We start from the raw sequence: 13,379 nt of genomic DNA on the forward strand, positions 1-13,379 counted from the left end.
TTCTGTACCCATTAAACAATAACTCTATCTTCCTCTAGCAGTTGGTAACCCCTATTCTACCAGTTGGTGCAAAAGTAATTGTAGTTTACTAGGTTAAAAACAATTGCAAAAACTGCAATTACTTTTTCTTTTTCTGGCCACTATTTCAGATGTTCTTTTTTTTAAAATTTATTTATTAGTTTCAGGTGTACAAGACAAGGTACTACTTAGACGTTCATCATTTATATCCCTCACACTGTGGGCCCCCCTCCCCCCATCCACTATCCCTCCAACCTCGCACCGAGCCATCACATTATATATATAAAATTATAGTTGGCATTCATTATTGTTTAGCTTCTGGTGTACAGTGCCGTGATCAGGCATCTACAATATCCCTGAGGTGGTCTCCCAAATGGGACACGTGTCCATCGGATACCCTACAAAATCTTTACGACATTATTGATTACGTTCCCCAAATTAATTCTCAAAACCCTGAGGCCATCTTGTGATTACCAACTGTTTCCTAATCCCTTCACCTTCCCCTTTATCCCCCCCCATCTAACATGCAATTACTTTTGCACCAACCTGATACTTTCTATGAATTTGCCTATTCAAGAAACTACATTTTGCAAACCATACGTTCTCTCTAATTTTTCAGGTTTCTCCATAATTTGACCACAACTTTATTTCTTCATATTTTCTAATACAGACTCTCCAATCTGATTTCTTAACATTCCACTCTCTCAACTGCTGTAATTATACCAATAGTCAATACCACACAGTTTTAGCATGTTTAACCATTGGGTGTTAGAGCTGGATTGAATTTTATAGGTCTTCTAGTCCAATCTTATTTTACAGGCTAGTGACTTTAATAACTCGCTTGAAGCCACACCCAGTTGGTGGCAGGGATTTGAACACAGAATCCAAGTCTTTTAAAACTGTTTAGTGAGCACTTGCAATTTCTCAGACATATACTGAGCATTTGACATTGTATTCTCAAACAAGTCCTAGACTGCCTTTATAATCGTTATAATTTTTTATCGTACAGATGAGGAAAAATCTCACTTCAGAGAAGCAATTTGCTTACTCTCTTCATGCGTTTGCCTTCTCTTAATAGTTAAATATAGTCTAGGATTTTTCCACGTGCATGAATCTTTTCTTCTCCATACTTGGGCAGTAAGTCACATGAGGACAGTAATCATGTCTTTTCTAGACTGGCAGAACCTAGCATCACGCTGCATTCCCTTTGTTCAGTAAATAAACACACGGATGAACGGATTGGCGTGCGTGGTATTTTGGAGGATTTGCTCCAATCTTGGCAAGGTATTTTAAAGACAAAGGACCTGGGTAACGACATCGACAACACAAACCCCTACAAAGAATGCAAACGTGTCCTGATATCACAGCGCTGGCATAGAGTTGACACACATTGAACCACAGTTGCCCTGGCCAACGCGCGGCAATTCACGAAGCTGCACCTCAAAAGCCGTGTTCAGGTCCTTTAACCCCGCGGCCGGGCCATTTACAACTATGGAGATCCGCGCAGGATCGAAGCCGCTGGAGTTGGTGGTCACTGTTGTGTCTGACGCTGGTTTGGTGTGGTTCGGTTCAGTTTGGTTTTCACACTTTGGCTAGGCTGTTGCGGGGTAGGCGAGACCCGAGTTCTCGCACCAGGATTGCCCAGGTGGAAGCCGGCGTTCAGCCCCACCCCTCTGTCGGATATTTGAGAGGGGTGCTCCAGACATTTCGCCCCGCACAAAGATGGCGCCGAGCCCAGGCTGAGCCAATGGAGAATGGCGTTGCTCCCGGTTGCCTAGGTAACAGCCAATGGGCAGCGGGAATTGTGCCCAGTGCGGCTACCCGGGATGGCGGCGTCAAGTGGGGCAGGCACTGGTGGAGGCGGCGGAGAGGCAGGTGGAAGGGGCGAACCCCGCGGAGCGGAGGTCCGGGCTGCTGGAGCCCCGGGTCGGGGCGTGACCGTCATCCAGAAAGGCGGAGCCCAGGTTGGCTGGCAGTGCGGGTGGGACGCGGCTGGGACAGTGTGATGGGTGAGGAAGGGACGGAGGAACCCAGCCCTAGATGACACGGGCTGGGGAGCGCGGCTCCGAGCTCCACGCGCGGACCGGAGGGCGGCCGCCCCGAAGTCCCCAAACCGGGCCTCGCGTCTCCAGCGCTGGGTGCCGAGGCCCAGGAGCGCCCGTGGCACCGGGGTTAGCGAGCGGGGTGGTTGGGGGCTGTGTCAGGAGCAGATGGCAGACCTGTGCGAGCAGAAGATCCGGCCCGGGAGCGAAAGCAGACCCGGGGTAGAGGGCAAGAGCAATGCTGGCAGCACGAACGGGTGGCTGAAGGAAAGGGGAAGGGGACCAGAAAGTGTTGCCTTGTTGCCATCTAGGGCTTTGTTTGCTCCGGGCCCGCCTCGCTCACACTCCAGCGGAGAGATGCCCCACACGTCAAGTCTTGGGGATGGGATGCCTCGGTTAGTTGGTGGTAGCAGCCCAGCAAGGTGGCATCACCGAAATGCTTCGGTATCAGCAGCAGGGACTCGTAGTATTTTCCCTAACCATGAACCAGAATAGTATCCTGGCCGTCCCCATTACTCCCAAGTGTTTTTATTTTTATTTTTTTTTACTTTCTCTCTGGTGTCAGGATTTTCTTCCCAGTTTCTTCAATCTACCTGTCCCACAGTCTTCCTAAATAAGAACTTTATCTAGGAGTGACACATTTGTTTACTTTTCTAATGGAAGGGAGACTTACAGTAAAAGAGACGCACAGACTTATAAAAACAGTTAATTCAAGCTCATGTAAAACACTTTAAAAAGAACGTTTGACTAGACTGAGAAACAACGGCTTGAACCGAGTGGGGCGGGGGGGGGGGGGGGGGAAGGAAAGGGGGGGAGAACGTTTGGCTTTTTATTCTGGGTTTCTTCCAAGCCTAATCTTTGTTCATCAAAACCTTCATTTTCTTCTCTTTAAGAGTCTGAAAGCCTAAGAACTGCTTTCTTTATAACTGAAGGAACTTTGGCAATACTGTTATACTTTGGGAGGGGTGGCTTGGGAGGGGGTGGACAGTGTTGAAGGTAAGTGGCTGCCTCCAAACAATATTCTTAAACCGAAAATTTGTTTCCCTTTATGTTGTGTTTGTTTTTTTTTTTTAATCCTGAACTGGGGCACAGGTTACTATGAAAGCATACGTATTCTTTTAACAAGTTTGATTTCTAAAATTTTAAAAAAGACAAACGGAATGGAAACAAAAGTTATCATTCCTGCCTCCAACTTCTATCTGGAAATGTCTGGGTCAGGAGAAAAGAAAAATAGCAGGAATATAGTCTATTGTGCAGACTAATAGTTTACACGGACAAAATACTAATTTCCTTTCAGATAGATAGATGTTTGGATTGATCCTTTGCAACCCATCCAGCAAGAGAGCAGAAGGGTGGGTATTTGTTCAGAAGAAGCATGGACTATCTTGACTTTGTGACTAGACTCCATTTGTATAGCTGAAGCCTAAACTCATAGGTCCTCCATTTTCTTTAAAAAGATTTTTTGAATAACTGATACACGTACTGATTTGCTAAAGTATTGGGTTTTCAATTTTCATCAGCACTGACTATACTTTTTAAACTAGATTTGTCTCAATGTAACTGGTGAAATTTCTTTCTGGGTCAGTGGCTATGCAGCTGACCATTAGTTAGCATGGCTGATTACAGAAGTCATAAATGAAAAATCCTGCCACTATCCCAGGCAGTGACAATATCCATTGTTTGGACATAGGTAGAAGTTTCTAGTCAAGTGTGTTCAACCATGGCTTGAAACTCATGGAGTCGACATGTGTTCCCTTTAATTAGCACTTCTGATTGTATTCTTGGGAATGGACATCACTTTGACAGGCAACTGTTGATGGGGTTTGCTCTATTTCCCTTGGTCAAAAAGGAATGGAAATTGGTAGTACAGTATGGACTTTTGAAAACAAATAGGAGAGGATGGTGGCAGGGTTAGGTTGAGAGATGATATTCCAGTTCCTATCGCTGTATGACAAATTACCCCAAACTTAGCTGCTTAAAGCAACCATAGGGTGCTCACAGATACCTCAGATGTGATCAGGCTTAATGGCTTGCAGAGGGACTGGAATCATCTGAAGTCTCCTTTACTCACACCTGATGCCTGCGCTAAGACGATTCAAAGATGAGACCTGCCAAGCGGCTCACCAGCACCTGTGGCTGTCTGTGTGGCTCAGCTTCCTCACGGCGTGGTAGCCTCAGGATAGTCAGACTTCTTATGTGGTGGCTCAGGTCTTCCAGCACAAGTGTACCAGTGAGCAAGATGGAAGTTGCGTGACCTTTAATGATCTAATTTCAGAATACACCATCACTTCCATCGTGTTCTATTGGTCAAAACAATCATAAGATCATAAGCCTACACAGATTCAAAGGAAAGGAGTTAGAGTCCACTTTTGGTGGGGCAATGGCAGGGTCTAATTGTAGAAGAATGTGTCACACAGGAGATATGATTGCAAACATCTTTAGAAAATGCGATCTGTCACATTTGATTATACGAACATAATCTTTCAGGTTTCATTGGCTTCCTTGAAATAGTTAGGGTTATTAAAGAACAAAAATTGAACCGAGTAAATTTAAATATCTAATTGGCTTTATGAATGATTCCTGAATTGGGCAGCATCCCATCTAGTAAAAATAGAAAGGTATTCCCGAGGAGTTGTACAAACTGAAAGGTTTTTATAGGCAGAAAGAATGTGGGACAAGGAAGTTAAAAGAGTAGATTATTTCAGGCACATTTACCTTCCCTTAGGGAAAGGTCAGGGGTCTGTCTTATCAAGCAGATTACATCACTAGTGCTGACCAGGAAATTCTAGACAGGTTGGTGTAAAATTCCTCTCCTGGGATAAGCTGAAACTGCAATTAAGTAAGGTATGAAGTATTGGTGGAGCTTACCACAAGTGACTCCATTTTGGTTCTGTTTTGTTTTTTTAACAGGATATATTACCCAAGAGCTAGCAGCATACGAAAAGAGTGGCTCGTTTTACAACTTGAGGGGCAGGCTGGTGCTTTCTCCATAGATAATCCTCAAAGTGGAGAAACACTGTTCCCTTTCTTTCAGAGACCTTCTATTGTCCTTCTGAAACGAGGTGGGATACCACTATTTGGGAGTTTCATGTGGTCTTGAGAAAAAGTAAACGAGGCTGCTTCCTGTGAGCCCCTGTGCAGTCAGTCTGACTCCTCACATTGCACTACAACTCCTTCCAAAGCTTTTAAGTGAAGACCAGTCCACTGCTGCCTATCATTTAAAGGAAATACCTTATCATCTTCCTATATAAGTAGTGATTTTGTGTTTTGGAATGGCTGTTTAGTAATAAGATTTAGTAGAAGATACAACCTTTCAGACTCTGATTTGTTTTGAAGGGATGAGATAGTCCAGGTTTGTACCATAAGCTGACTTTTAGTCCTCTGACTGAATTTGTTCTGGGAAGAGCTGAAGATAGCCTCGAGCTATCACAATGCCTATCTGAACTGGAAAGAGTTTTCCTCTGCAGTTTTGATGGAAAACTGTTTCGCTCCCTCTCATCAATGTTGTATTTGCAATGGAGTCACGTTGACCTCTACCCCAGGCACAGTATGATGCTGGGCTGACGATAAGAGGCCGATGCGCCTGAAATTGGATGCTGACCTTGTGGAACATTGATGGGACAGAGATGGCACCCAGGTACCAGTATCACCTCTCAGAACATAGCCCCAGAGGTTTTGAGGGGCTTTAAGACAAGAAGAAAATGATCCTTTTCTTGGGACATCTCTGTTCGAGACTCTGGATATGGAGTTTCTGAGTAACTAGAAAAGTGAGAAAGTCCCTGGTGGACCTGTGGGAGTGACTCCCAAACATCCCGAGAAGAGCGTCCACAAAGCTGGCCTTCATTGTGGGGGTCGAAACCCCAGGGAGTTCAGAACTCATCTGTCCTCATAGCTGGAAGAAACTAGAGCTCTGAGACAGAGCCAGGGCCTAGAAGATGTGACTGAGCCCTGCTCTGGTCAGGCCAGACTTTTCACATCAGACCACTTCTGGGCATGTGGCATCTGTATGGAAAATCATTATGACATAAGCCAAAATTAAAATATCCCACAGGGTGTTGATAAGAACAGATGAGTGGCAACTGGAGTTTGCTTTTCCCCTGCTTAGTATTTACCTCATTAGTCAACATTGCTGAATTTCTTTTCAAAATGTTATGTGAATTACACTAGTAGCGTTTTAATACTGAGTTAGAGAAATTTCCATTACAGTAAGTAATTGTGTGAGTTTAGTTGTCTCTTTTTGAAGGAGAAAAAAACAACATTTAATAGCCAGGGCTATGCAGTGTTCTAGATACTTTCACGTACTCGTATACTTGGAGGCAGTGTTGGATAGGATAGGATAGGGAAGGATAGGGTCGGATAAGAAAGTGTTTAAAAAAATATACGGATAATTTTATCATCAATTAAAAAAAAAGTGTTTAATAAGTGCGTGGGCCCTAGGGCCAACTGCCAGGGTTCTGATTCTAACTTGCATGTGTTAGCTGGGTGACCTTAGCTAACTTATTTACCTTCTCTGTACCTCAGTTTCCTCATGTATAAAGTGGAAATACCAATAATACCCACCTCATAAAGTTGTGAGATGAAATTAGATAATGTGTTTTTTAAAAAATTATGGTACACAATAAGTAGTCAGTACATGTTAGTGCTATTATAAAGGTATTTCAGATAATTTCTCTGGAGCTAGCTCAGTTGACTATAGAGGGTTGTATTAGCTGATCTGGAGTATAAATAACTCAGCACTGTCCAACACGACAATTTGGGGAAAACAGTGTATGTCTTGTTTTAGTTGAACATTTAAAACATCATTTTTGTATGAAATATTCCAGGTCCCTCTTATACTGCAGAACCTAGTCTTTAGACCCCCATCTGGATTCTTCATGATGGAGAAACCAGTACAACCGTTAACACTGTGTGTGATTTGGGCTTCCCTGGGACTTGAAGGAAAAAGAAGCTAGCAGTTGCCACCCACCCACAGGGATGTTTTTTTTTTAAATTGTCCTCCCGGCTGACCCCAGTGCTCTGAAGAAGAGGTACACTTATCCTGTTGGAACTCAGTCAGGTGCCTGAAGGTCAGACTCTAGGTTAATTATTAATAACAGGGGACATTTCAATGGTGATTTATAGGTCACACACAGTATTTACATTTATTGGAATAATAAGTAGCCCACAAGCTTTCCAGTGTGTAAGAATCTAATGATGTGCTAGTTAAAACTGCAGATTCCTAGGCTCTAACTCTACAGAATCTGATTCAGTAGATTTGGGTACAGGCCTAGGACTGCATTGTCACAATCACTTGAGAAAACATTGTATTGTTTCAATCTGGAAAAAATGAGTGGTGACTAAAAAGACCTAGGGGATTTAAAAAAAGAAATAAGGGTTGCATTTTTTAATATGTCAAATGATTCTATTTGTCTTTGTTTATGTTGAATGATTATTTTTGGTATCTTAAATCCCTTCTTAATAGGATATCCTTGAATATAAACATTATTTTACCACTCATGTGAAGCCATAACCAGGCATTCCTCAGTGTTATTGGGTGGTAGTGGTGGTTTTTTCCATGTGATATATCTGTCACAGTCATTCTTTCTGCTCCCATTACTTTATTATCCCCCTAATTCGGGCCTATGACCTCATACCTGGATGTATCAGTTAGCTTTTGCTGGGTAATAGCACACCACCCCAAAATATAGTGGCTTAAAACAACCATTTCTTTAATCCTTGATGCTGTGGGCCAATAATTTGGGGCTGGGCTCAGAGGGGCAGCTCTTCTGGTCTTGCCTGAGCTCACCCAGGCATCTGTGGTCAGCTGGGAAAGCTGTTCCATGTGGTCTCTCACCATCCAGGAGACTAGCCTGCGCTTGTTCACATGGGGACAGAACAGTCCCGAGTGCAGCAAGAGGGCAAGCCCAAAGTACAAATGCTTTTCACACCTCTGCCACATCACCTTTGCTGCCATTCCATTAGTTACATAACCCAGTGGGTGGAGGAGTAAATAACTGCCTCTGAATGGGAGGATCTGCCATGCATGAATGGAGAGAGAATAATTTGTGCTTATTTTCACAATCTACTGAATTATCATATCTCCTGACTTACAAGCTTCTCTAGCTGTAGGCTTTTGCTGCTCCAAACCATCCTGCTTCCCGCTGCCACTTTCATATTCCTTAAACTGCTTTCATCATATTGCATCCCTGTTCACCCCCCCACCCCAGAGGCTTCCTCTTTCCCTACCTTCTCAGCTATAAACTTTTCTGCCTAGCTCTCTTTAAATTAGCCTGACCCTAGAAGCAGAGAGCGTAGTACAGGCGAAAAAAGACTAGCAATTGGGAGGCCTGGGGACTAGATTTAGCTCAGTCACTGACTAGCTTTTTACTCTCCGGGCTTCTGTTTCTCCATCTATTAAATGAGGGAGTTTGGATTAAATCTGAGAGGTTCTTTTCAGATTTAAGATTTAGGCTGAGTATACCTAGACAAATTTATTCCCTGTTAACTCCCTAACCATACCTTCAACTCTAGCAAGACCCAGCTTCTTATTCCCAATGAACATCCCATGTTTACGCTGCTCTTTGCGCTTTCATTGCCCGGTGTTTTCTCAGTTACCCTTTGTGTTCTTCACTGTTTATTTTAAGTTCTGACCACCCCTTGTCTTTGTTAATCTCTGCCGTTCACTTTGGCACTTAATTACATTATCTCTCGTAATATTCAGTGTTTTGATTATAAACTTATAAACTTATTAAGGAAAGAGACTACATTTTACACATTGATAAGTATATAGTAGATATCAAGCTAATATTTGTAGACTAACCCTACATTTCCACCCCAGGTCATAGAAATTTGGAGCTGGTTGAAAACTTTAAAGACAAATAGCAGGATAGGACTGCTTGGGCAGAGGTGAGGGGCGGGGGGGTTGGCGAGGTGCGTAGGTTTGTTAAATATACCCGAGGTAGTAGACACTGACTTGCCTGGTAGCCTTTGAATATACCTACAAAGTTGCTTAGCAGGCCTTTCCTCCAGCCACCCTGTGACACTGGTTCTCTCCTGCTTGTGTCCTACAGTTTTCATCCTTCTGTAAGCTGTCACCATGACCCTGACAAAAGGTTCCTTCACCTACTCCAGTGGGGAGGAGTATCGTGGCGAGTGGAAGGAGGGTAAGAGGACCCAGTGATGACACTTCATTTGGCCAAAGGACAAATACCTCAGGATATATATGCCAACTTTATGAGTCTTCACGTCTAACTCCAGGATTTAATCTGAATAGTGCCTGCCTTTATTCGATTTTAGAAATTCGATAAAGGAATTAGAAAATACTATTGTTAATCCAACCTCCAGAAGTAAGTTAAATCTTTCCACTTCTAAGTTTAAAGTGTTTTAACCCTTTTATTCTTTAGTGGTATTATTTGGGAATTGTTTTTCTAAATGCTAATGTACTCAGCAGAATGAAATGAATTATTTTTAGTGCTCATAAATCAGAAAGTACAGAATTCATTGCAGTGACTTGATTCCAGTGAATCTTAAGAAGTTAATTAGGGCAGACACTCAAGAGCTAACGATCTTCATCGCCTTGAATTTCCTGTGACAGTTCCTTATATTTGGAAGTATGCATTCATAGGAATGGTAAACTTCTTCAGAGCCTGAAACTCTATAGGAAGTAGTTTTACGATGTTCAGTTTGGAAACAAGTCCCGTGAGTCTGTCCAGCCCTAGCAAGCCAGGAGCTTCCCCAACCAGACGCGACTCTTTTTAGCTATGTCAGTAAAGAGCAGTTCACACTGCTTCCAGATAGGTGCCTCATTCTGCTCACGGTAGATCCTGCCGCTGATGGATTCCTGAGCCTCGAGAGGAGAGATTGTGCAGCTGGGATGTGACCTTGCCTCCATACAACCTCGGCCTTTTCTCCTGCCTCCCAAATCCCTGCTGGCCTCGACAATATGACCTTTAGACCAGAGAATCCCTGAGGCTCTGCTGGGGAGTCTCTGTCCACCAAAGAAGGCCTCTCCTCTATTTGAAGAGCACCATTGCTCCTTCAGCATCTTGCTCTGATTTCTGGTCAGTTCAGCGCATTCAACTTAGCCCCATTGACGTAACAGAGCTCAAACCAGTGTTGCCAGTCTGGCTGTTACGTTTGCACAGTAGCTTCATGGTGCTAAGTGGTATACTTATATTTTTCTCAGAGTGGCAGTGGAGTTAAGTGTGGACTCTGGTCAGGCTGCGTTTACATTCTTGCTCTACCACTTAATTGCTCTGGGATCTTGATTAAGTTATTTAGCTTTTTTGTTTGTTTGTTTGGCCTTGGTTTCTGCATCTGTTAAATAGGAATAATAACAGCACTATGCCTATTTCATAAGGCTGTCATGAGGATTAAGATGATAAATACGAAGGGCTTAGAAAAGTGGCTGCACATAATAAGGGAACCATGTGCTATTTTTAAGTGCTCTCATCTTTCATACTTAGACCTGCACGAAATCTGATGGTTGTGACTTAAGTTGGGAAGGCCCCAGGAGCCAGGTTTTCTTGGTGCCTGATTCTGGGTAATAGTACTGTGCCCTGCTAATGTTTTTGTTTCTCTTCTTTCCTTTGTGGGTGGGGTGATGAGAGACAAGGGATGTTAGACAGTGAGAGGGGACCCCGAAGCAGCCCTCTCCCAACCTGATATACCTGTTCTTCTCTTTGCCCAGGCCGCAGACATGGTTTTGGTCAGCTGATGTTTGCAGATGGTGGCACTTACCTGGGTCATTTTGAGAATGGGCTCTTTAATGGCTTTGGGGTACTGACCTTCTCAGATGGCTCAAGGTATGTACTTGGTCATTCCTTTCTCAGCATTAAACTAGGAAGGCTCTGATCTAAAAATGACAGTGGTAAATATCTCGTCAAACCTGAGCTTGTCCCAGGCCCTCTGAAAACAGGAAATGAGTAAGCATTAGTTCATTTATTGGTTACTTTATAAATAGATCTGAAATTTGAAATGACAAGAGGTGAGTGACCTTCCACTTCACCACTGTTCTGTTGTTTCCTTGAGATTAGGACCTCATATCATACATACTCTCTGACCCCTCTCTGCTGGCTGGGAGTGGGTGGGTGGAGCTCTGAGATAAGTGGAATCAGCTTTGCTCTTTGACATTAATAAATAACGTATTGGTAGCTGCTTGACTCAGTTAACCTAGGCAGCTCACTACCCGCTGAAAGGCTAACACCTTGTGTTTCTGCAGGTATGAGGGGGAGTTTGCCCAGGGCAAGTTTAATGGCGTCGGAGTCTTCATTCGACACGACAACATGACCTTTGAGGGGGAATTTAAAAATGGCAGAGTAGATGGTTTTGGTAAGTTGCAGCCCAGCAGGATGGGTTACTTAGGCGAGCATAACACGAGTGACGAATACACCTTGTTAGCTTTAATCCCCTGTGGATGTCCAGCAGTCCACAGTGATGCTGCCCTCACGCCTGGTTACTGAACTTGCCCACAGAGTGCTCCTGAGATGGGCTGCGAGTTTTCCTCTTCCTTGGCCCCTACCTGTCAAGCTGATCTCTGAGTCATTAATGCTATTGTCACTCCCCTATTTCCTCTGTCCCCCTCAAAGGCCTGCTGACTTTCCCCGATGGTTCTCATGGAATACCCCGTAACGAAGGTCTGTTTGAGAACAATAAGCTACTGCGGCGTGAGAAGTGTTCCACGGTCGTTCAGCGGGCCCAGAGTGCCTCCAAGTCAGCCAGAAGCCTCACTGCCTGATGGGGTGACAAGTATGGGGTAAAGCAGATGCCCCACTATTCACTCGAGGTGAAGAAATGAATCAGATATGAGAGGAGATGAGGATGACCTTGGAGCAGAACCTTCTGCCGTGCCCCATCACCTGCCAGTCAGGGGTCACAGAGAAGTTCTAAGAACTCTGGCCCCCAGGCCCTGCATCAGTGATTACCACTTGTGTCTTTCCTTGTCTCACTTGTTGGTACTCTCTGTCCCTAACACCCTGGCTTACCCAATGCAGACCTGCGCTGCCTGCTACTTCATTTTCTGCCGGGTGATACAGAACCTCTACATTCTGCCTATCTTTGGGGCAGGCGATCCTAGTTCCAAATTAGGGCCAGTGCTGTGTGCTACCCTGGAGAAATAAGGAAAAAGATAGGGGTGGCTTAGAAAGGACAGCAGTCCTGTGGAAGTCAAGGTTGGAGCTTCTCTGTATGTCCCCCTTCATTCGCTGCTGGTTGGCATTATGGCTCCAGCTCTACTGTGTCTGACCAGACTAGTACCTGTGTCTGCTCATTCCCCCTGTGAAGGATTCTGTGAAAGTGCTGTTTCCCTCTCCTTGACTTTGCCAGCTGTCTTCCTTACCTGAGTTCCAGCAGATACTCCCCATTTGTGCCTCTCTCCTTCCTTAGGTATGGGACAGGATTCCTCTATGGGATAGTCAAGAAAGAAACTGATGTAAACAATCGTCTTATAACTTGTATTTATTACTTACTCCAAGGCAGACATCTCTGAGCCACTTCAGGCCCTACACGGAGTGAATTGTATCCTTAGAGCTGACACAGCTCCTTCCCAGTGGACCAGTACTTGAGGTAGAATTGGACCCATCCTAGGACCATAGTGAACTAAAAGAGCATTTGGCTCCTTGCATTTGGTTCACTGTCATTCTTCCGCCACGAGCCTTGGCCATCAGGCCTGGGGATCAGATCTTGCCGGACAGAATCCCTGCACAGTTATCACGGAGGCCCTCCAGTTACCCTGTGACCCAGACACGGCTCACCCCACCACAGCCCCAGTCCCTGTCCTCACACTGAATGTCTCCCCAGCAGCAGATTGTGATGGAAATTATACCCGTGTGCCTCTATTTATTCTCTCAATGGTACTGTAGAAACAAGTGTTTATGAGGAATAAACAAATCACCAGAACTGCCTACACTTAGTTTTCTTGATGTACTTGCTCTATCCTCCTGAGTATTAACCCATTTGCTGTTTCTAAAAGTTAATCACAGTTGGGGGCTTGGAACTGACATGTACACTTTACTACGCAACATCATCTAATTCTCAAAACCCCTGCAGGGTGGGAGCATTTTTTTAAAGAATCAGACAGGCTCAGGTTGCCCAGACTAGTAAGTGACCGAGCTGGGTGGGATTTGTATCCCTGTCTTTCTGATCACAAAGCACTTTCCACTGTACTCCCCTTACCCTGAGTGCCAGAATGCCCAAGTCCTGAGACCAATAATTGTCACACCTGCCGGGTTACCTTAGGCCGGTCACTCTGGCCTGGGTTTCCTTTTTTCTGCACATTCCCTTGCCACACTCACCCATTTACATGCTGATGTTCCACAGCCCGGGGAGAAAGGCGCTATACAA

General features: G+C 44.5%; 1 protein-coding gene across 2 annotated transcripts; it reads left to right on the forward strand.

Moving 5' to 3' along the window:
* The first annotated feature begins 1,312 nt into the window (after positions 1 to 1,312).
* On the forward strand, positions 1,313 to 12,947 carry MORN4 (MORN repeat containing 4). Of its 2 annotated transcripts, none has more exons than XM_081075192.1 (5): positions 1,313 to 1,796; positions 9,110 to 9,202; positions 10,729 to 10,843; positions 11,260 to 11,369; positions 11,627 to 12,943. In XM_081075192.1, exons 2-5 carry the CDS (start codon positions 9,136 to 9,138, stop codon positions 11,773 to 11,775), a joined length of 441 nt encoding a protein of 146 aa, XP_080931318.1. In that variant the 5' UTR covers positions 1,313 to 1,796; positions 9,110 to 9,135; the 3' UTR covers positions 11,776 to 12,943. The 2 variants fall into 2 exon arrangements, with proteins under 2 accessions (XP_080931318.1, XP_080931317.1); XM_081075191.1 differs by lacking the exon at positions 1,313 to 1,796 and adding an exon at positions 1,823 to 1,982 and having other exon boundaries at positions 11,627 to 12,947.
* Positions 12,948 to 13,379: the final 432 nt, after the last annotated feature.

The sequence above is a fragment of the Rhinolophus hipposideros genome, assembly GCF_964194185.1.
Source record: "Rhinolophus hipposideros genome assembly, chromosome: 15".
Lineage (NCBI taxonomy): Eukaryota > Metazoa > Chordata > Mammalia > Chiroptera > Rhinolophidae > Rhinolophus > Rhinolophus hipposideros.

Coding starts and splice junctions, on each gene's coding strand:
- MORN4 (XM_081075192.1), top strand. CDS start 9,136: ATGACCCTGACAAAAGGTTCCTTCACCTACTCCAGTGGGGAGGAGTAT. Junction 9,203..10,728: donor TCGTGGCGAGTGGAAGGAGG/GTAAGAGGACCC, acceptor CTCTTTGCCCAG/GCCGCAGACATGGTTTTGGT. Junction 10,844..11,259: donor ACCTTCTCAGATGGCTCAAG/GTATGTACTTGG, acceptor GTGTTTCTGCAG/GTATGAGGGGGAGTTTGCCC.